At 44.2% G+C, this 22,954-nt stretch overlaps 1 protein-coding gene across 1 annotated transcript; it reads left to right on the top strand.

The window, feature by feature from the left end:
* The first annotated feature begins 8 nt into the window (after window positions 1-8).
* On the top strand, window positions 9-21,307 carry KLHL42 (kelch like family member 42). The gene is made up of 3 exons (XM_047787317.1): window positions 9-1,010; window positions 14,361-14,554; window positions 19,393-21,307. The coding sequence occupies exons 1-3, from the start codon at window positions 139-141 to the stop codon at window positions 19,842-19,844; spliced, it is 1,518 nt and encodes a 505-aa protein (XP_047643273.1). The 5' UTR covers window positions 9-138; the 3' UTR covers window positions 19,845-21,307.
* The last annotated feature ends 1,647 nt before the right edge of the window (window positions 21,308-22,954 follow it).

Genomic DNA, 22,954 nt, shown 5'->3' with positions numbered 1-22,954 from the left:
CGCGGCCGGGAGAGGCTGGGCGGGCGCGGGCGGCGGTGCGCCGCCGCCGCCTCCCAGCGCCAGCGTTCGGCAGCCTCCCCGGAACCCGGCGAGCGCGGAGAGCTGGCGGGAGCCCCCGCTGCCCCCGGGCCCCCGACCATGTCGGCCGAGGAGATGGTGCAGATCCGTCTGGAGGACCGCTGCTACCCGGTGAGCAAGAGGAAGCTCATCGAGCAGAGCGACTACTTCCGCGCCCTCTACCGCTCCGGCATGCGTGAGGCCCTGAGCCCGGAGGCCGGCGGCCCCGAGGTGCAGCAGCTACGCGGCCTCAGCGCCCCGGGCCTGCGCCTGGTGCTGGACTTCATCAACGCCGGCGGGGCCCGCGAAGGCTGGCTGTTGGGCCGGCGGGGGGAGCCGGGCGGCGGTGGGGAGGAGGAGGAGGACATGGACGAGGTGAGCCTGCTGTCCGAGCTGGTGGAGGCGGCCTCCTTCCTGCAGGTCACGTCCCTGCTGCGGCTGCTGCTGTCCCAGGTGCGGCTCACCAACTGCCTAGAGCTGTACCGCCTGGCGCAGGTGTACGGGCTGCCCGACCTGCAAGAGGCCTGCCTGCGCTTCATGGCCGTCCACTTCCACGAGGTGCTCTGCAAGCCCCAGTTCCATCTCCTGGGGTCTTCTCCTCCGGCCCCCGGGGATGTCAGCCTGAAACAGAGGCTGAGAGAGGCCCGGATGACTGGGACTCCTGTGCTCGTGGCGCTGGGTGATTTCCTGGGGGGACCCCTAGCCCCTCACCCCTATCAAGGAGAGCCCCCGTCCATGCTCAGGTACGAGGAAATGACCGAGCGTTGGTTCCCGCTGGCCAACAACCTCCCTCCAGACCTGGTGAACGTCAGGGGCTATGGGTCCGCCATCCTGGACAACTACCTCTTTATAGTGGGCGGCTACAGGATCACCAGCCAAGAGATCTCCGCGGCCCACTCCTACAACCCCAGCACCAACGAGTGGCTCCAGGTGGCCTCCATGAACCAGAAGAGGTAAGCGCCCAGCCGTGCTGCTGCTTTCCCGCCTTCATCTGTTCACGAGTTTGGTCCCCTAATGTTTGCTGAGCAGTCACAGGAAGTTGTGCTGGGATGGTAATGACATCCTGGGGAGCGTTGGTGGCCTTTGGCAAAGTTACCCATGAACTTGGCAAGGAAGCCGAGGCCCCAGTGAAGTCAACTATCTGAGTCATTTCTTTGCAGATATTGCACCTTTAGACTGCCCCCCCCCACTTTGCGTCTATCTCAGTGGAAAAAAAAAAGATGTGTGTGGTTTCCTAGAAGGATACCTTTAAAGAAAACTGTAATTTTGCTTTTATTTTTACCTTTTTATTTTTTAGGAACTAATGCTGATTATAATGACACATGGGGCAGTAACCTGTAACACTGATGTTGGCGAATCTTGTTAATGACCTTGAAGCTTTAAGCACTGGGGCACCAACCTGTGATCAGAAAATAACCGTTAGAATGTCAGCTGTATAGGAGATCATCTTTATTTTTTATTCTCTCTTTTTGCAGCTCACTTTCTTTGCAGACAGTCTTCATCATGGACCCAAAACTTGAGCCTTACATTGGTCACCTGCAAAATTAGAACATTTCCATTTGTCCCAACCTTCTACCTTCCCATCCTGCACATCCCTCCCAACATGCACTGGGGTGACTTGAAGAAAGGAGAAGAAGAGGAGATGGGGGCAGGGGGAGACAGAGCCAGGAAAAGAATAGGAAAACAAGAGCAAAGAGCATTATAGGAAGAAGTGGTAGAAAGAAAGATGGTAGGGCCCAAGATGGCCTAGAGCCATTCCAAAGTGGGGAGAAGAATCAATGTAACCCAAAGGTTTACATTGGTCCACCTGTATCCATCTCAAGTACCACCAAGATGCCTGCCCTGAAATGTGGAATGAGGATTTGGGTACTCACAGCCATGCAAAGAAAGTCTTAACAGGAATGGGAAAGTCATCACACATATTTACTTGACTTAAGGTCCTCCCCCCAGGCTGAGCAGTGGGGGGTGGGGGGGAGGGATTGAGTCCTGGCCTTTTTTCGACTGTAATATAAAATTCAATTTGGAAAGTGTTTTTTTTTTTTTCCTCATAATAAAAAATACAGAGTTATTCACAAAAAATAGAAAAACGTCAGAGAATGAAGAAGCAGAAAGACTGTCACTCCTAATTCCTCCTTCCTGGAGGTGAGAACCATCTAGAAGTTGGCGAATTTTCTTCTAGGATCTCTTTGTTGCATTGCATTATAGGCACCGGGTGGGATGTTACTGTATTTAAATTTTGATATCACAAATTTTTTTTTGTTTTGTTTTGGCTATGCTTGCAGCATGTGGAACTTCCTGGGCCAGGGATTGAGCCTGAAACACAACAGCGACCCCAGTCACAGCAGTGATAATGCAGAATCCTTAACCCACTGAGCCACAAGGGTACTCCATCGGAGCGTTATTTTATTTTAATTTTTGTCTTTTGTTTTTTTAGGGCTGCACCTGTGGCATATGAAGGTTTCCAGGCTAGGGGGTCTAATCAGAGCTGCTGCTGCTGGCCTACACCACAGCCACAGCAACAATGCCAGATGTGAGCCGCGTCTGCTACGTACACCACAGCTCATGGCAACACTGGATCCTTAACCCACTGAGTGAGGCCAGGGATCGAACCCGCAGCATCATAGTTCCCAGTCGGATTCCTTTCCGCTGTGCCGTGACAGGAACTCCCAGAGCATTATTTTTAAACAGACTTTAAGAGCGTTAGTTGAATCAACAAATGTCCGTGTAGTGGTGATGGGCAATGCTCAGATTAGGGGTAGAAGGTCTGGCATGTTGTCTGTCGCCTCCTGCTGTATGGTGCTCAGCACACTAGCCCTAGCTCCACACCTCTGACATGACACATTGTAGGATTCTCGTCTTTCTCCACAAATTAGTCCTTTTTTCCCCTCCTAGGAATGCTGTTTTTGTCCTCTTTGGGGGGAAAAAAATTCAAATAATGCATAAATACATGCTTAGAAAAATTGCAAATGGCATGAAAAGCCATGGAGTAAAAAAAATGTGCATCTATAGACATTTATAAACATACATTTATAATGTATAAACATATAAATTATAAACATATAAATATGATGATAGTGGCCAAGGTGGAAAAATGCATATATGTGTGCATGTACATGTGGAATGTATATGCATCTTATACATATTTTTATTCTAAAATTGATTAGCTTTGCTGATTTTTATGGCCCTTGGTATTTCCACTCAGAGTTTTTGCTGTATCAGCTAATGTAGATCCACTTCAGGTTTGTCAATGGCTGTGTAGTATTCCAGCCCATGGACACACTGTGCTGTAATTAGCCCTTTCCTAATTCATGAGTATTTAGGTCACTTCCATTTGCCATTTTTGAACAGCTTGGTATATGTGTGCCTATCTTAGTAAGCATATGTGTGTTAGTTCTATAGGGCAAATGCCTGGAATCTCTGGATAGGTATGGCAAAGGGTATGTACATTTAATTTTTTTAAAATGATTTTTATTTTTTCCATTGTAGTTGGTTTACAGTGTTCTGTCAGTTTTCTACTGTACAGCAAAGTGACCCAGTCACACACACACACACACACACACATTCTTTTTCTCACATTATCCTCCATCATGTTCCATCGCAAGTGACTAGATATAGCCCCTAGTGCTATAGAGCAGGATCTCATTGCTTATCCATTCCAAATGCAGTAGTTTGCATCTATTAACCCCAGATTCCCAGTCCATCCCACTCCCTCCGCACCCCCCCGCCCTGGCAACCACAAGTCTATTCTCCAAGTCCATTATTTTCTTTTCTGTGGAAAGGTTCATTTGTGTCATATATTAGATTCCAGATATAAGGGATATATGGTATTTGTCTTTTTCTTTCTGACTTCAGAAGGAGAGTCTCTAGTTCTATCCATGTTGCTGCAAATGGATTATTTTGTTATTTTGATGGCTGAGTAGTATTCCATTGTGTATGTATAGCACATCTTCTTAATCCATTCCTCTGTTGATGGACATTTAGCTTGTTTCCATATCTTGGCTATTGTGAATAGTGCTGCAGTGAACATACAGGTGCATGTGTCTTTTTCAGGGAAAGTTTTGTCTGGATATATGCATAAGAGTGGGATGGCTGGAGCATATGGTAGTTCTATATTTAGTTTTCTGAGGTACCTCCATACTGTTTTTCCATAGTGGTTGTACCAATTCACATTCCCACCAACAGTGTAGGAGGGTTCCTTTTTCTCCATACCTTCTCCAGCATTTGTTATATGTGGACTTACTAATGACGACGATTCTGACTGGTGTGAGGTGGTATCTCATAGTTGTTTTGATTTGCATTTCTTGAATAATTAGTGATGTTGAACATTTTTTCATGTGCCTGTTGGCCATCTGTGTATCTTCTTTGGACAAATGTCTATTCAGGTCTTTTGCCCATTTTTCAATTGGGTTGTTGGCTTTTTAGCTGTTGAGTTGGATAAGTTGTTTGTATATTTTAGAGATTAACCTCTTGGTATGTGCATTTTAAATTTTGGTAGCTCCTGCCAAATTGCCCATCAGAAAATTGTTCTAATTTCCTCTCCTATCAACAGTGTTTGGGATTGCCAGTTCCCTGTGCTCTTGCCAAGATGAGACATTATCATCATTTTTCATTTTTACCAGTCTAATGGGAAGAAACACTGGTGTGAATGTCTCTGTTTGGAAGAGAGATTGTTTCATATATTTATTGGCTCTTTGTATATCCCCCCTGGCATGATTAATGGCCTTTGCCAGTTTTTAAAAAATTGGTTCATCTTTTTTATTTTTGTTTTAGAATTCTCTACATGTATGCACATATTAATCTTTTATCTCTTACATAATATTGCACATGTTTTCCCTTTGCCTTTATTTTCTCTTAAGGCTCAAAAATGAAATACTAGAAGTGACTAGGCAGGTAGACTCGGTGAGTAGAGGGGTAGGGGAGAGCTATTGACCCACCGTGGCTACAGCTACTTATTGTGGCATTTTGCTGCATGGGCATGAGGAATGGTGTTGCCAGATATCCTGATTTTTAAATGTTGGCAACTTACTCCATTAAAGAAATGAGTCAACAACAACAAAAACCTGGTAGACCAAACAAGAAACAATGTGTAGACCAGAACTGGCCTTGTGAGCCTCTGGTTTTGGACATCAGACTTATACGGTATTCTTATAGAAAGAGGTTTTAAATGTTTTATAGTCAAATTTTTTATGTGGGTCCTCCGAGCTTGTTATCTTGAGTAGGAAAGACTTCTACAAACTAAGAATATGTAAATACTCATCTATCTCGTGCTCTATTACTTTTTATAGTTTTGCCACTTTATGTTTACATCTGAATCTGTTTGGGGTTTTAGTTTATGTTTTCTGGATGTCCCCGTGGCCTCAGCTCTTCACCATAGTTTGCTAAACCAGTCATCATATGCCAATTTTCCTGTTTCCAAATTGGCAGACTGGCCATTCCTGTACCAGTAACACATTTTTAAATGTCTGTAGCCTGGGAATCTGTTTTATTCTCTGGTAGAACAGAGACCTGTTTATTTTGTTTTGTTTTATTTTAATTCTCTTGGCTATGCTTCATACATTTTCTTCTTCAGATATACTTTAGAATCAGCTTGCCCAATCCCCTTGGAATTTTGATTGGAATTGCATTGTTAAATGTTGACAACTTACTCCATTAAAGAAACAAGTCAACAACAACAACAACAAACTTGTAGACCAAAGCAAAGTGTAGACCACAACTGGCCTTGTGAGCCTCTGGTTTTGGACATCAAGACTTATAGGGTATTCTTATAGGAAGAGATTTTAAATGTTTTATAGCCAAATTTTTTAAGTGAGTCCTGTGAGCCTATTTTTTTTTTTTTTGGTCTTTTTGCCTTTTCTAGGGCTGCTTCCCCGTGGCATATGGAGGTTCCCAGGCTAGGGGTCTAATCAGAGCTGTAGCTGCTGGCCTATGCCAGAGCCACAGCAACTCGGGATCCGAGCCGCGTCTGCAACCTACACCACAGCTCATGGCAACGCCAGATCCTTAACCCACTGAGCAACGCCAGGGATCGAACCTGAAACCTCGTGGTTCCTAGTCGGGTTTGTTAACCACTGCGCCATGACAGGAACTCCTAATCCTTAGATTAATTTGGAGAAGGATTCATAGTGTTCTGATACTCTGCAGCTGGAAAAATGGTTTGTTTTTCCATGTATTTTTTTGTCTTTCAGGAAAGGTTTTTTTTATTACCTTTGTGTGGTTGGTACATTTTTTGTTAGGATTAGTCTTAGGTACTTTCCCTTTCTTTCTTTCTTTCTTTCTTTCTTTCTTTCTTTCTTTCTTTCTTTCTTTCTTTCTTTCTTTCTTTCTTTCTTCTTCTTTCTTTCTTTCTTTCTTTCTTTCTTTCTTTCTTTCTTTCTTTCTTTCTTTCTTTCTTTCTTTCTTTCTGTCTTCTTTCTTTCTTCTTTCTTTCTTTTGTCTTTTTAGGGCTACACCCATGACATATGGAGGTTCACAGGCTAGGGGTCTTATCAGAGCTACAGCTACTGGCCTATGCCACAGCCACAGAAACACCAGATCCCAGCCGCATCTGCAGCCTTCACCACAGCTCACAGGCAACCCTGGATCCTTAACCCACTGAGCAAGGCCAGTGATGGAACCTACATCCTCAAGGATGCTAGTCAGTTTCGTTTCCACTGAGCCACAATGGGAACTCCATGTCTTAGGTATTTTCTAGTTGTTATTTTTTTTTTCTACACAGATGCTTTTTTCCATTATATTTTAAAAATTGGTGCCATATTGGAATTTGCTTCCTTTATCCCCTCCATATTTTAACTCAGGTCTGACATAATCTCAGTCATAATCCTAAGCCCTTGTTTGGGCTTTCAAACTCTATGCTTTTCTAGCATATTCCCCACATTGAATTGAAATTTTCTGTTTCTCTTTGTTTCTCTCCCTTCCAGTCAGGTCCTGTGCTTATTCAATGCTTATGTATATTCATATGGCTAAAGTGGTATCCAATAAATAATAGATGCTTAAAATGTATGGCTTTTTTGAATTGTGGCGTGTATTTTACATTACTGTAACAAAAGTGAATGTGTTCATTTTTGTTCTTTTAAAATATAACATTACAGTGAATAGTTTTATCTTGTAACTGTTATTATAGTTATTTAGAATAGCTGAAAAATAGCAGTAAGTAACATTTGATGGTTCATTTACTCTGTACTAAGTACTGTTCCTATGACTTTGTGTGTATAGTCTCACTTATTCTTCACAAGGGTTATATTAGGCAGGTTCCCATTTTACAGAGGCAGAAACTGGGGCACGAGAAGTTAATTTAAGAGTTCCCACTGTGGCTCAGTGGATTAAGAACCTGACATAGTGTCTTTGAGGCTTCGGGTTAGATCCCTGGCCTTGTTCAGTAGATTAGGGACCCTGCGTTGCTACAAGCTGCCATGTAGGTTGTAGATGTGGCTTGGATCTGGTGTTGCTGTGGCTGTGGTGTAGGCCTGCACCTGCAGCTCAGATTCGACTTCTAGCCTGGGAACTTCCATATGCCGCAAGTGCGTCCCTAAAAAGAAAGAAAAGGAAAGAAAAGAAATTGCTCAAAGTGTGAAAAAGTGTAAATATCCCATGACTAGATATAACCATTTAGAGTGTTCACCAGTTTTGGCTTACAGATTGACAGTGACCATCTTCACATAGATCTTTAACTTTTCCTTTTAAAAATGCTTTTCTTCTAAGAAGTAGAACACAGGTTATTTCATGGGACTGTGTTCCTTTGCAGAATTTCATCATGAGTACCTCAGTGTTACCACAGCCTCTGTGTCAGCGTCCTTCTAATCACGACTGAGTTAAAATCAAAAGATATGGTTCCTGCCCTGAAGGAGCTTGTAGTTGAGTTTAGATGATGAGACAAGTGAAAATGAAACCTAGCATGGGAAGTTCCCGACGTGCTCAGTGGTTAATGAATCCGACTAGATTGGCGGTTCCATCCCTGGCCTCCATCTGGGTTAAGGATCTGGCGTTGCCGTGAGCTGTGGTGTAGGTCGCAGATGTGGCTTGGATCCAGTGTGGCTCTGGCTATGGTGTAAGCCAGCAGCTGTAGCTCCAATTAGACCCCTAGCCTGGGAAACTCCATATGCCATAGGTACAGCTCTAGAATAAAGACAAAAAGAACAACAACAACAAAAACCTAGCATGCGATTGTCCCGATAAGGCATCCAGCACAGGTTCTGGAAACACCAGAGGAAACTTAGAATCTAGAGTAGAAAGGGTGTGTTTGGCTGCCAGTTACACAGCATTTCACATCTGCCTTGATCCATATATTGCTATGGTTTTACTTGGATAAAGGGGTCAAAGGCAGAGCAGCCCACTTTCCCCAGGAACTGAACAGAAGCAATGATCCTGGACTCTTAAATAACCAGACAAGCAGGAACCCTGGGACTGGGAGATTTTATAAAGCCCTTTGCACCCTGGAGAAGATGGTGCTGCATGAGCAGCAGAGGAACCCCCACCCCCACCGCTGCAAAAAAAATAAAGGGGACAGAAAAGAAAAATGTTTCGTGCTGTGCCCACTGCTTGAAAACAGCAGCCTGAGCACACAGCGCTGTTGGAGAGCATGCTTTAAAGTTCCTCCACTGCCCAGTAGTCTGAATGTGGATTTGATCTCAGGAGTTGTCAGGACAGAACTCTTCACGTGTGAAAGCTTGTGTGCTCACAAAATGGCTTGCTTTCCCTCCTCACTTTAATTAACGATAACTTGCAGGAACTGGCCACCGCTGCAGCACTCAGTTCCTTAATCTATTTCTAGAGTTGTCTAGTCTCTTCTGTTGCCCTGCACCCTTGCTTTGGAATCTGAGTAGGGTTCTGCCTCTTGTTCTGTGTGTGAATAATACAGCCAGGCTGGGAGAGAAACCTAACAAATAAGTCTCCTGGCAGAGAAGGAACTGCAGTTGTCAGCTTTGTCGGTCCCCTTTCCTCTGAGCCAAAGTTTAGGATTTTAGAGCATTTCTGGAGCCCTGGAACCTTCCAGAGATTTTTGTTCTCTGTGATTAAGTAGATAGTGTGAAGTAAAAAAAAACCAACACGTCTGTTCACCTCCCCACCTATTGGCCAACAGTTTAAATTGCTTTGTACATTGAGTTTTCTCAGAGACCGTAAGTAGCAACCACGACTACTTCTGTTTCCTAACCTTCCTTTCTCCCCTTCCTGGTCCCCAGGGGAGGCTAACAGATGGGGAAGTGGCAAAGGCGGAAGAGGAGACAAAAGGCCCTGATGGTCCCCAGACTACACAGTCCTCCTAGGAGGGCTTGAAACAGGCATAGAGAGGGGAGCTTGCCTTTCACTCTTAAGTTTTACTCTAATGATGACAGCTTTTCTCTGCAGCAATCCTAACAGTGGTTTATGTTTCTTGAGCTCTTCCTCGGGGCTGCATATCGTGGTCACTACTTTAAATGCCCTCCCTACGTCCTGCTCACAGCATCTCTGTGAGATGGGCGTTATTACTGGCCCCACTTCCTGAAAGGGGAAACAGAGGCTCAGTTACTGCCAGTAACTTGCCGTTTAGACCCGGCACATCCTGCCTCCAGATACTGTGATAACTCTTATTAGTCATTGATAACCTGTGCACAGGTGGGTGGTGTCGTCATGTTACTTAGCATTTAAGGATTTCAGGAGCTTTCTGTTTCTTCTAAGTGAAATGGAAATTAGATCGTCATTTAATTTTTCTCACTTTCAGTTCTGTTTACTGTCAAGTATGTCCCTACAACAAATTGATGTTTTTATTTTTGTTTTTTTACAATTAATGTTTTATTTTACTCTGAGGCATTCTTTTTGAATTTCAATCCCAGACTCTTAGAAACAGGATACATCAGCATTTAGATTAATAGCAGGATGGGTTTAAATATTTCCTTAATTACAATCAATTTTCACTTTTTGCTATTTAAGGAATTTTTGTTATTGGTTTCCAGGGAAAATCCTTTACCTATGTTTCTTTCTTTTTTTTTAATTCAGGTTTTTTTTTTAACAAATTGTTATTTGATATGAAAATTCTTTTAGCCTCCTGAATAGAATATGTCAGGAATCAGTATTAAAAAAGTACTGCAGGAGTTCCCATTGTGGCACAGTGGAAATGAATCTGACTAGGAACCATGAGGTTGCTGGTTCGACCCCAGGCCTCGCTCAGTGGGTTAAGGATCCAGCCTTGCCATGAACTGTGGTGTAGGTTGCAGACATGGCTTCGATTCTGCGTTGTTGTAGCTGTGGTATAGGCCGGGAGCTATAGCTCCGATTTGACCCCTAGCCTGGGAACCTCCACATGCCACAGGTGCAGCAGCAAAAAGCAAAAACAAAACAAAACAAAAACTGCAGAGGTGACAATTAAAAAAATAATATATAGCTTGGATTCATACCTTTTCCCTTCAGGATGTAAGGAGCAGAAGAGATGTTTTCAGAAAATGGGAAAAGGCAAGTGTTTATGGACGGGAAAGTGCTTTGTACGGAAGTCTGGCCCTTGGTCCATTACAGCCGGTGACTGTTGCATTTGACAGAAGAGAAACTGATCCTCCTGAGGTTAAGAAGCGTAGGCAATGACAAGCGGTAAAGCATTCCCTCTAGTGACCTTTTTTTTTTTTTTTTTGGCTTCTTAGGACCACACTCATGACATGAGGTTCCCAGGCTAGGGGTCGAATCGGAGCTACAGCTGCCAGCCTACACCACAGCCACAGCAATGCCAGATCCATGCCACGTCTGCAACCTACACCAAAGCTCGTGGCAATGCCAGATCCTTAACCCACTGAGAGGCCAGGGATTGAACCGGCAATCTCATGGTTCCTAGTCTGATTTGTTTCTGCTGCACCACAACGGGAACTCCCTCTTGTGACCTCTTTTTGAAAGTTACCCTTTTCTCCTCTTTACAACGTGGATTTGTTTCCCCTACTTCTCAGCTGGGGAAACAGACTCAGATCAGCCGAGGTTCAATGGCTTGTTCAAGGTCTTGGAGCTGTTGAATAGTGGAGCTGAGACTTCCCTGTACAGGCCTGGGTTTGGGATCCTTGGCAGCCTGCCTTGTCATCAAGCGGCTGTCTTTGGGTGGCAGCTTCATCATAAAACAAATTCAGTACTGAAAAGTGTGTCTCTTCAAGTGAACTTGAGCATGCTGGAGTCTGGAGAGGTGGAGTTGTTTGCTTTTCACTGCCTATTCATTCAACCTCAAAAAGAAGCCCCTTACATGTTGCTGAGGACAAATGATTATGCTGGATAAATATCAAAAACTGTTTTGTTCTTAGAAAATTTATTATCTGTGTACCTTGGTGTGGGGGGGGGAAGCAAAAACAAATCGTGGGCTGGTAAAATTTAGGGCTTATTGACCAGCTTTATTTCCTTTGGTTCCCCAAATTTGCACACATAGAGAGGGCATCGGGTCAGATTTTAAGGACCATTGGCAGCAGGAAAGGTAAGCAACATGAACCAAGGACCCCCCAGTCATTGCCACCCCGGGGGAAGTCTGTTGGCATGAAAAACTGAATGGCTGGCTGGGTTTAAGGGACAATATGAGGTTTTTGGTGAGCACTCTCTTCACTCTCAGATTTGAAAAGCAAAACTAAGCTAAAACTCATTGACATCTAAACATTCTGTGCACCTTCGAAAAAAATCTTAATTTTTTGTAGGTGGCTGTTACTGACAAATGTTCTATATCATAATGTGTCACTGTTTTTATTTGTTTGTTTGTTTGTTTTGCTTTCTAGGCCCACACCTGAGGCATATGAAAGTTCGCAGGTCAGGGGTCTGATCAGAGCTGCAGCTGCTGACCTACACCACCGAGCCTCGTCTGCGACCTACACCACAGCTCATGGCAACACCGGATCCTTAACCCACTGAGCAAGGCCGGGGGTCGAACACAAGTCCTCATGGATACCAGTCTGATTCGTTTCCCCTGCGCCACAACAGGAACGTCCAATGCATTACTGTTTATTAAACATCCGTCAGGAGATCAGGCATGGCTACTCATTCATGGTTGCTTTTTAATGTGTAGCCTTTACTCTTATTCTTTCTTAGGATATTGTTACTTTTGAAGAAATCATTGCGTTGCCATTAGATATGGCCTCTAAAGTCACCTGGTCTTGCTTCTTTATTTCAAACACCAGGATTATAGTGATAGTATCTTATCTCTGGGTAGTACTTAAAAAAACCCTTTTTTTATATTATAGTTGATTTGCAGAGTTCTGTCACTTTCTGCTGTGTGGCAAAAGTGACCCAGTCACACATATATATGCATTCTTTTTCTCATATTATCTTCTATCATGTTCCTCCACAAGAGATTGGACCTAGTTTCCTGTGCTATAAAGCAGGACAACACTGCTTATCCATTCTTTTTGTTGTTGTTGTTATTTAGGCCCACGCCCAAGGCATATAGAGGTTCCCAGGCTAGGGGTCAAATCGGAGCTCTACCTGCCAGCCTACACCACAGCCACAGCAACGCCAGATCTGAGCTGTGTCTGCGACCGACACTATAGCTCATGGCAATGCCGGATCCTTAACCCACTGAGAAAGGCCAGGGATCAAACCTGTTTCCTCGTAGATATTAGTTAGATTCTGCTGAGCCACAATGGGAACTCCCTGCTTATCCATTCAAAATGTAATAATTTGCGTTTACTCACCCTGAACACCCAGTTCATCCTACTCCTTTCCCCCTCCACCTGGGCAACCACAAGTCTGTTCTCCATGTCTGTGAGTCTGTTTCTGTTCTGTAGATAGGTTCATCTGTGCCATATTTTGGATTCCACATATAAGTGATATCATATGGTATTTATCTTTCTCTCTGATTACCAGCTTTCTCTTATTGTCTTGACTATCCTATAATGAGTATTGTCCCCATACTAGACATGATGGTCAGATAGCTGGTTGTCAGCAGAGCAGGTCTAGAACTGGGTCTCCTGCTTTGTCGTGCTGCATGTAAACTTGAGGCAGTTGTGGGTTTCAGTCAGGTGACCTAGCACATCCAAATGTTTATTCTTTCTGGCCTTGAAGGAATCCATTAATCCATGTGTACTGCATCGAAACATAGTTTTTTTCTTTTCAAAAGCCACGAGATTTCTATTTAGTGTCTGAAGCCGATAAGCAGAGTTTCATTGTATTACTGCTTATGGGGCTAAAAACTAATGTTTTTCTCTTGTTAAAATTCTTTACTCTTGGAGTTCCCACTGTGGCACAATGTGTAAAGAATCCAGCTACAGAGGTTCAGGTCACTGTGGAGATGCAGGTTTGATCCTCTGCCCAGTGCAGTGGGTTAAAGGATCTGGAGTTGCTGCAGCTGTGACATAGGTTGCAGCTGCGGCTTGGATTCAGTCCCTGCCTTGGGAACTCCTGTATGCCGTGGGTACAGACGTAAAATTTTTTTAAAAATTCTTGACTGTGGAGTTCTCGTCGTGGTGCAGCGGAAATGAATCCGACTAGGAACTATGAGGTTGCCGGTTCGATCCCTGGCCTCACTCAGTGGGTTAAGGATCCGGCATTGCCGTGAGCTGTGGTATAGGTGACAGATGCGGCCTGGATCCTGCATTGCTGTGGTGTAGGCTGGCAGCTATAGCTCTGATTGGACCCCTAACCTGGGAACCTCCATATGCCATGGGTGTGGCCCTAAAAAGCAAAAAAAAAAAAAAAATCTTTACTATTATGATAGGAGTATTTGTTAACACTTGTGAAGTATTTGTTCACATGTGGAAATACCCTAAGAATGCTGGGTCAAAATATTTTTAATTAGTTCCATGCTTACCTCCCCCTACCTTATACGTTGTGAAGGAATGTAGAAGATGCCCTCATAAGAGGAGGGTGAGCGAGTGATCTGCTAGGGTGAACTCATGGTAAAGAGATTTCTGGGCCTCCCAGTAGCAACTACCCTTTGCAAGTGCTTGTGTAGGCAGCGGTGGTGTGAATCCAGGATGAAGTCCACCTATGGGGAGTGGAGACGAGGGAGTGGGGTGGGGGCTTGCTCCCCCTCCTGAAAGAGCTATTGACTGAGTTTAACATCTACAAAGTGTCTTTGGTTCTTGGCTTAAGCTAAGCGAGATTAGTTCTTGGTATATTGAATTGCTCATCTTCGATAGCTGAAGTTTGGATACTGCACTGTTCTTGCGGATTCTTGGCGATAAGAGTGAAATGTGAGATGCCATGGGGTCATCCCTCTGTCCCCAGGCAGAAGAGCCCCCAGCTCGGAGAGCTTTTTTTCTGCAAATACCCAGCAAATTTTTTCTGCAAATTCCACACACTGCTTTAGCAGGTCATGCCGTTGTCTTCCAATGAAGGATCCGAAAGAACTGATTTCTTGGGCCTTTGTGTCTCTCTTTCAGGTCTAACTTCAAACTCGTGGCTGTAAATTCAAAACTCTATGCCATTGGCGGGCAGGCTGTTTCTAACGTTGAGTGTTATAACCCTGAGCAGGATGCGTGGAATTTCATGGCACCCTTACCAAACCCTCTGGCTGAGTTCTCTGCCTGTGAGTGTCAGGGGAAAATTTATGTCATCGGAGGATATACTACCAGAGGTAAGTGAAGGGGACTCGTGGGTGGTCTTCCTACAGGTGAGCTTTGGCAGCCTCGGGGAGGGCAGGAGGGGCTGCAGGAAATGCTCTGGTGTTCAGTAGTGTGATTTCATTGATTAAGGACACTGCATATACATGTCTGGAAGGAAGAGCGTCCTGTATGACAAGGGTGGTCTGGGCAGGAGGGGTCTTTGATGCCTTTGCATGAGCATGAAAACTGAATGGGGGATGGGGGAGCTGTGAAAAAAACGTGTACTTTCTTCCCGCTCTGGAAACCCCGCCGTCAGGCATCTCCTGACTCAAGCCATATAACTCCGTACTTCTCCCAGATGTAGCTCGAATCCGCCCTGTCCAGCACTATAGAACTTGGCACCAGAGCATCCTTGGAGGTCTTTGTTTTCACTCTCTCCCTTGTATCTGAGCACAAACATGTAGGATACAGATCCCAGAAATTCAGGCCTCAGCTTTCATTTGCACACAGTAGACGGAGCAAGAACGTGAACATAAGAGAATTTCTTCCTGACCAGCTCTCGGAGGTGGTTGTATTTCTATTAAACCATATGTATATGTTTTTCGCTTTTGGGGGGGGGGCATTTTATAGTTAGTCATTTGAAAATGAAGTTTCTCTAGCAGATTTTATACTGTGGGTCCTGGTAGGAAGCATATCACAACTTGGTTTTCTTTCTTCTTCTTCTTCTTCTTTTTTTTTTTTCTTTTTATGGCTCTGCCTATGGCATATGGAAGTTCCCAGGCTAGGGTGGATCAGAGCTACAGTTGCTAGTGTATACCACGGCCACAGCAATGCAGGATCTGAGCCGTGTCTTTGACCTATACCACAGCTTGTAGCAATGCTGGATCCTTAGCCTACTTAGTGAGGCCAGGGATTGAACTCACATCCTCATGGGTACTAGTCGGGTTCTTAACCCACTGAGCCACAGTGGGAACTCCACAGCTTGGTTTTCTATTATCAACAGTAATCAAGGCCATGATGGGCCACCAAGAAGAGATGCGCCTTTCCTCTTATCTCTTCCCCCACTTAAAGCAGTGGTGTCCAAGTTTTCTCGTGGTCAAGGCAGTTTATTTTCTGTCTGACTATATAATTCTCAGAAGTTATAGAAGAGGCATAACTAGACTGTTAGGACTTTTAGCTACATTGCAGTAGAAGAGTTACCATTTTATTTGATGTAGTGAAATGACCTGTGGGCAAGACAGTCCTCCCCCCACCTTGGCTGATAACAGGCGTGGAGAAATGATGCTGATGGCCCCATTAGGCTCCATTCAACCCTTTATAACTTTGGAAAGACCAGAAATCCACATCATAATAGTGTAGTGTAGGTGCAAAAATTCTTTTCACTGAAACCAAAATGTGTCTTGTTTGGGGGATGTATGTTAGAGGAAGAAGTTAAATGTAAGATATTTTACGAGCATCTGATGCACTTTTTTTTTTTTTTCCCCATGACAGCAAAAGATGCTCATGAATACTTCTTAGCGTACCTCTAAACAGTTGCTTTGGTGGGGACAATGGTAGATGGTGTCTTAGTTTCCTATGGCAGACCTAAGAAATGACCATAAATGAGGTGGCCTAAAGCAAGAGAAAGGCACGCTCTTTTAGATCTTTTAGATTTTGTTGTTTAAGTTCAGGAGTCCAGAGGCCAGAATTACAGTGGGTGTTGGCAGGTCACGCTCCCCCTGCAGGCTCTAGGGGAGAATCTTTCCTTGTCTCTTCCCAGGTTTGGAGGCTCCCGGAGTTCCTTGGCTAGAGGCTGCCCAGCTCCTGCCTCCATATCCTCATGCCTTCTCCATGTGTATCTGTGTCCTTTCCTCTTCTGTCTCTTATCAGGATGCACTTGTCATTGGGTCTGGAGCCCACCTGGGGAATCCAGGGTGATCTCATCTTGAGATCCTTAAGTATATCTCCAAAGACCCTTCTTCCAAATAAGGTCACATCTGAAGTTTCTGGGGGTTAGAAAGTGGACCTATCTTTTGAGGGGCCACCATTCAACTCCCTACAGGTGGTGTGTTGACTTTCGCATTTAGGGAGAGGCTATGACAAAGAGGGGTACCTGGGAAGCAGTGAGGTTTTTCTTTTCACTCCACGTTTTCATCATCTGTGGAGCTATTCCCAATGTCCGCAGTGACTCTCCACTGATGATAAGATAATGACTGGATTTTCCTTTATGAATAATTGTAGAAAGATGTCCTAGCCATCATTTCTTTTACCTTTAGCATTGGTGTTTGGGTTACAGTGGTCAATGTTATAGACTTAACCATAGGCCCCAGAGAATTCCTGTGTGAACATGTACCTCTGTGTGTATCTGTGTGTCTTCTCTCCGAGGAAGGTAAATATAGTTATTTGCTTTTGAACATTTCTAAGAATTCTGATTCCTCCCTAGATTTTTTGACACAGCATACGCCGCTGTGGGCTGACCCAATACACACACACCCCTTGGCTTCTCTTCCAACCAGGAGCCGGGAAGCACTGACAGCTGCCCTGCAGCCCAAAGACCAGTTTTGCTAGTAGATTTCCTAGTTTTTCCATGACCCCAGCTGAGCAAATGTTCTTTAGATTTGACCTGGAAAACCCTGGCATGTGTGTTTTCAAGTTTCACAAGCCACGACTCATGTACCATCTTTCCTTGGACCACCCACAGCGAGTCCCATCTTGGTTTCCCCAAGCCAAGTCCCCACAATGGGACGGTTAGGCAGTGTGGATGGATGGCTGTTTGTGTAAAGGCTGGAAACCAGTTTTCTATGATGCGGGGGCAGGAGGACAGTTACTTGTCTGAAGCTTCCCTCCTCCTCTGCTGGGGCTCTTCCCAGCTCTTCCTAATAGTTCTTTGTCTTCAGGACAAGAAATCATCCTTGTCACAACAAAAGAAAAAAAAGAAAATTCAGGAATGGAAGTTGGGTTCGAAGCCTGCTGACTTCTTAAGTAAGACTTCTAAAATTTTGTAAGGAAGAGTTCATGATTTTTATGATAGCTCTTTATTTTAATTCCTTGGCAGGCACTGTAGAAATGAAAAGAAATTCAATAGACAGTAGTAGTCACCACTAAAGGGAAGAAGGGTGAATTGTTAAACGTCAGAATCAACTCAAAATGTAAAAGCAAAAAGGTCATTCCACCAACTCAGACCACCATGGTCTGAGCCCTTGTTGGTTGAGGAGAGAAAACATTTACAGAAGACCTAGGAGGACATTCAGACCTGGACTGAGAAATAAATACATTGAAGCTTCCCTAGAACAAGTCCTCTATTCACCGGGTGGGGAGCCAGGAGCCTAAGCAGCACTTGACAGATGAGTAACCAAACTCCCCAGGGCCGTCTTCTAGGATGCGCTCCAGCACAATAGCTACAAAGAAAAGAAACAGAGGGAGGTCATAGTGTGGGCAGAAAACAGAAGCGGTAACAATTCCACATTTCTGCAGGCTTGGGGAAGTGTGTGCAGAGACACAAGATACCGTTTTCTTTCCCACTGTGCTCTCTTAGGTGGCTCTTGACTTGGTGGCAGAGCGCTCCAAGGAGCTCTTTAATTACTGCCCCCTGTGGTGGGTCCTTCTGTCTCAGGAGGAAGTACTGCTCCCAGCTTCTGCTGCAGCTATGTGCTTTAGTTGGGCATCACTTCCCAGGCCAAACTCTTACACTGGTAGATTTTGTTGTTTAAGAAACAACAACAAACAGAAAGTTCATTCTTTCTGATAATTCAGAGCTTTTTTCTTTTGGCTGAAGCTAAAATATTCCATTCTTTCTTTGAGGAGAAAAGAAACGGGAAAAAGAAAGAGCACATTAAAAAAAAAAAAAAACCTGAAACTAGATATTTTAAATTTCACAAGCATTTTTCAAAGAGAGTAGGCAATATTTTTTCCTTAAAACAGCTATTAACTCAAAATCATGCCAGGGTAGGAGTTCCCGTTGTGGCTCAGTGCTTAACGAATCTGTCTAGGAACCATGAGATTGCGGGTTTGGTCCCTGGCCTTGCTCAGTGGGTTAAGGATCCGGTGTTGCCCTGAGCTGTGGTGTAGGTTGCAGATGGGGCTCGGATCCCACGTTGCTGTGGCTGTGGCGTAGGCCGGCGGCTACAGCTCCGATTGGACCCCTAGCCTGGGAACCTTCATATGCCGCGGGAGTGGCCCAAGAAAAGGCAAAAAGACAAAATCAAGTCAGGGTAGTCTTTTCATCTAGTGTCTGTCTGGTTTTATATACACAGTAAGTAACCATCTCTTATGAAATGGGCAGGGGGAAGGAGTAGGGTCTTTGTCAGTGTGTCTCTGGTGTTACAACTGAGCAACAGAATTGCCAAGTGATTCTGCCCCTTGAAGGCCAGAGGGAGATTTTCTTGCATCTTTCCTGACTTGCAGCTCTGCATCCTGTCCTTTAGGCGGCCCCAAAGATCCTGCTCGACTCACTTGCACGGTTTCCTAGAATCTGCTATCAAGGATAGATCCTCTCAGGGCTTAGCCATTGTTAGTATTAAACAGACGGTCATTCTGCAGATACTGACGAGGGTTCTGAGGCTCGGGGGTGCTTTGCTTTACACGCCAGCCTGGGCTGGTAGGTCTCAAAGGCGTAAAGGTCCGGGGCATGGTGGGGCGGGGCTGCTGGGTCACCAAGTCTCATCTATCTGACCTGGCCTGACCTAAATCTGAGAGCTTCCCACTGAGCACGGCCGTGCCTGCTGGTGGGATCTCCTCCCAGCCATTTTCCCAGCCTGGGCTTTTCACCAAAAGTTGTGCCTCCCTTTGAGCCAGTTCTTTCACGGGGAGGTAGGTGTGTGTAGACAGCCCAGGCAGCTGGTAGTGTTCTCCCGGGGGCGGTGACATCACGCGGGCCGCTCTCTGCTTGCAGACCGGAACATGAACATCCTGCAGTACTGCCCCGCCGCCGACCTCTGGACGCTCTTTGAGACATGCGACGTCCACATCCGCAAGCAGCAGATGGTGTCTGTGGAGGAGACCATCTACATTGTGGGGGGCTGCCTCCACGAGCTGGGGCCCACCCGGAGGGGCAGCCAGAGCGAGGACATGCTCACCGTGCAGTCCTACAACACTGCCACCCGCCAGTGGCTCTACCTCAAGGAGAACACATCCAAGTCGGGCCTGAACTTGACGTGCGCGCTTCACAACGACGGCATCTACATCATGAGCAGAGACGTGACCCTGTCCACCAGCCTGGAACACCGCGTCTTCCTCAAGTACAACATCTTTAACGATAGTTGGGAAGCCTTCCGGCGTTTCCCAGCCTTTGGACACAACTTGCTGGTCTCCTCCCTTTATCTGCCCAATAAGGCAGAAACATGACCGAATTAGTATTTGAAAGAAACCTGGATCAAGACCAAAAAAAAAAAAAGTGTCCATTTTCAAGCGAAACTGCTTTTTAAAGGGGACGTGGGTTTTAGGTCACGTACAAAAGGTGTAAATAAGCTTACTTGAACCAGTTACTTGAAAACTTGTGGTGAAAAGAGACCAACTTTATTATTTTTTTAATTACTGATTTTTAAAACGGTGGGAGCAAATCCATGATACTGTTTTCGTACAAATGTGATACCCTTAGGCAGAGGACCGAAACTGATCCTCAAAAAGAAGATTCATTGTGCCTGCTTCGTAAAGGGCCAAAGTCAGTAATTGGCATGAATAGTTAAGATGATTTTAAAATCTGTTTTCTTTAGGTCACTTGAAATAGTGTTGCTACCTTAAGTGAGAGGTTTTTTTTTTTTTTGGTTATTACTTTACTTGACAAACATTAACACCATCTTTCTCCCCTCTTCTCCCCCAGTCACACCCGTATATACTTGCAGTGTGTTTAAAATAGGGTTCTATGTTCATAATAGTGTATTTGCACACGACTTTTCAGGAAATTTACCCTGATGGAACCCAGCATCCATTCCTCCCCAAAACCTGCATTAAAAATATTGTCAGCTATTTTTCTAGTCTTTTTTTTTTTACAGTTTTGAATACTGAGTAAATAAGCAGATTATAACTTCTTATTTCATTTATGTAGCAGATTGCAGATTTATGTGGTCAGATACTTGTATTGCTAGGCATTCTGTACTGCTTAAAAGAGAGAATATATTGTTTAAAAGGATGGATCTCTATATTTTTTAAATCGAGTCTTACATTTAAATGGGAAGGGAAGGAAGCACCAAATAAGGGAAGAAATGCCTTTATGGTTTTACTTTTATTGACTGTATTTGACTTAGTTCTTTTTTAAAGATTGAAACAATAACTTTGTATTAAGGTCAGGTACCTTTCTAATTCAGTCTTGGCTTTTCTACCCCAGCTTTGCTTTTGTGGGGTAAAGTGAGGGTAGCTTTGAAACATCTGTGCAGGAGAGAGGGGAAGAAGCCCTTCCAGCAGTGGAATGGCATCTGATGGGATTTCTGAAATTCGATAGGGTGCTCTTTGCCTTGGTTGTTAAATCATGTGGATCCCTGCTCAAGCCGTTGTTTGTTTACAGTGAGTCACTCAACAGCGAATAGAATCTTCTGCCAATTATAGATCAGCATTTCTTTAAAAATATACAGGCATATCTTGACGATACTGCAGTTCAGTTCCAGACCCTGGCAGTAAAGCAAATAACGAAAGTCACATGAATTTTTTGGTTTCTCAGTGCATGTAATAGTTATGTTTACATGATCCTGTAGTCTACTAAGTATAAGATACTATTATGTTCTAAAAAAGTACATACCTTGGGAGTTCTCATTGTGGCTCAGTGGTTAATGAACCCAACTCGTATCCATGAGGACACAGGTTCCATCCCTGGCCTTGCCCAGCGAGTTAAGGATCTGGCGTTGCCATGAGCTGTTGTGTGGGTCGTACACGCAGCTCGGATCCCGAGTGGCTGTGGCTGTGGTGTAGGTCAGTGGCTACAGCTCTGATTTGACCCTTTAGCCTGGGAACTTTCATATGCTGTGGGTGCATCCCTAAAAAGACAAAAAAAAAAAAAAGCCCCAAACAAAACTACATACCTTAATTTAAAAATACTTTATTGCTAAAAAGGCTAACCATTACATCTGACAAGGCAGGGTTGCCTTGTCAGTTTGTAAAAAATGCAGCATTGGGAAGTTCCCTGGCAGTCTAGTGATTAGGACTCAGTGCTTTCATTGCTGTGGCCCAGGTTCAATCCCTGGTCTGGAAACTGAGATCCTACATCAAACCGCTGCACCCTGCAAGCCAAACAAACAAAACCACAAGTTCCGTGTCTGCAAAGTGCAATAAAGTGAAGCGCAATAAAACAAGGTCTGCCTGTGTACACACATGTAAAGAATCTTAATCTTCACTGAAAAACATTTTCTGAAATTTGCTGTTTTTTTGCAATGAAATTAGTTTAAACTGTGAGCTGGATCTCATCTTTCTGTCCTAACATTCCAGTTATAGCATGCCTCACTTTAAGAGTGTCCCGTCAAAAAAACGAAACGTGTGTTATGGCAAATCCATGCATTCAGCACACTTACTGAAGAATGCCTCTAGTATGCAGTCACCGTGCAGACAGAGCGCAGAGAAGTTCGTGACCTCAGCAGGACTTCAGTTCATCCAAGGAGTCACTACAGGGTTTCTTTACAACCATGGCCTCCTTGTATATTTTAAATAAGGGTCTGGTTGTAAAAATTCTAGTTGCACAACTTTTCAGGAATACATCTATTAGGTAAAATGAGGTAAATCTTTATTGCAGACGTGGAGACAGATCTTCATATCTCGTCACCAAGTAATCTTATCTGTACTCTACTTACAATACTAATAAAGGGTTTCTAAGCCATACCCATTTGTTCTCAGATACTTAGCCTTCTTTCTTTTAAAACACTCTGAACTGAAATCTTCCTGGGAATGGTACTTTCATAATAGATTTATATTAATTTATATTCATTATAAATCCAGTGACCTGTAATTCTATTACATGTATTTAAAAATCTAATTTATTTTAGATGGTGTTAATTTTTGTTGCTACCGAGCTTAATGCCCTTAAGGCTTAATCTTATGTGTTCAGAAGATTCTAGCCAGTTGAATGAGTTGTGGACAAACAATTGGAGAGTAGCTTGTAAATACCAACATTCTAGAAGATACAGTATTATTCCTGCCAACAGGTTCTCTTCCTGATTCCATTCTTTGGGTCTGTTTTCCTAATGTGGATAACTAGCTTCTTGGACCAAGTTGAAGGCATACTCTGATCCACAAAGCTCTTTTTTATAAACCAGGTTTTATATGTGTGTGTGTGTGTGTATATATATACACACACACATCTTTGTGTGTGTGTGTACACACGTGAACGTCTGGGCATGTTATGCTTTCTTTAAGATATGCAGACTCCTAACAAGACTGTTACTCGGGGCTGCAGCGGGGCTTAGGCCAAGTGGAAAGTACAGTAGGACAGCTCTGTGGATGGGAGACATTATCCTTCCTGCTGTCCAGCGATG

Source organism: Phacochoerus africanus, chromosome 7, assembly GCF_016906955.1.
Source record: "Phacochoerus africanus isolate WHEZ1 chromosome 7, ROS_Pafr_v1, whole genome shotgun sequence".
NCBI classification, from domain to species: domain Eukaryota; kingdom Metazoa; phylum Chordata; class Mammalia; order Artiodactyla; family Suidae; genus Phacochoerus; species Phacochoerus africanus.
This window is presented reverse-complemented; position numbering and strand designations above follow the sequence as displayed.

Excerpts from the sequence above, each read along its gene's own strand:
- KLHL42 (XM_047787317.1), top strand. The coding sequence starts at position 139 with ATGTCGGCCGAGGAGATGGTGCAGATCCGTCTGGAGGACCGCTGCTAC. Across the intron at positions 1,011-14,360 it reads GCCTCCATGAACCAGAAGAG|GTCTAACTTCAAACTCGTGG; the intron begins GTAAGCGCCCAG and ends TCTCTCTTTCAG. Across the intron at positions 14,555-19,392 it reads CGGAGGATATACTACCAGAG|ACCGGAACATGAACATCCTG; the intron begins GTAAGTGAAGGG and ends CTCTGCTTGCAG.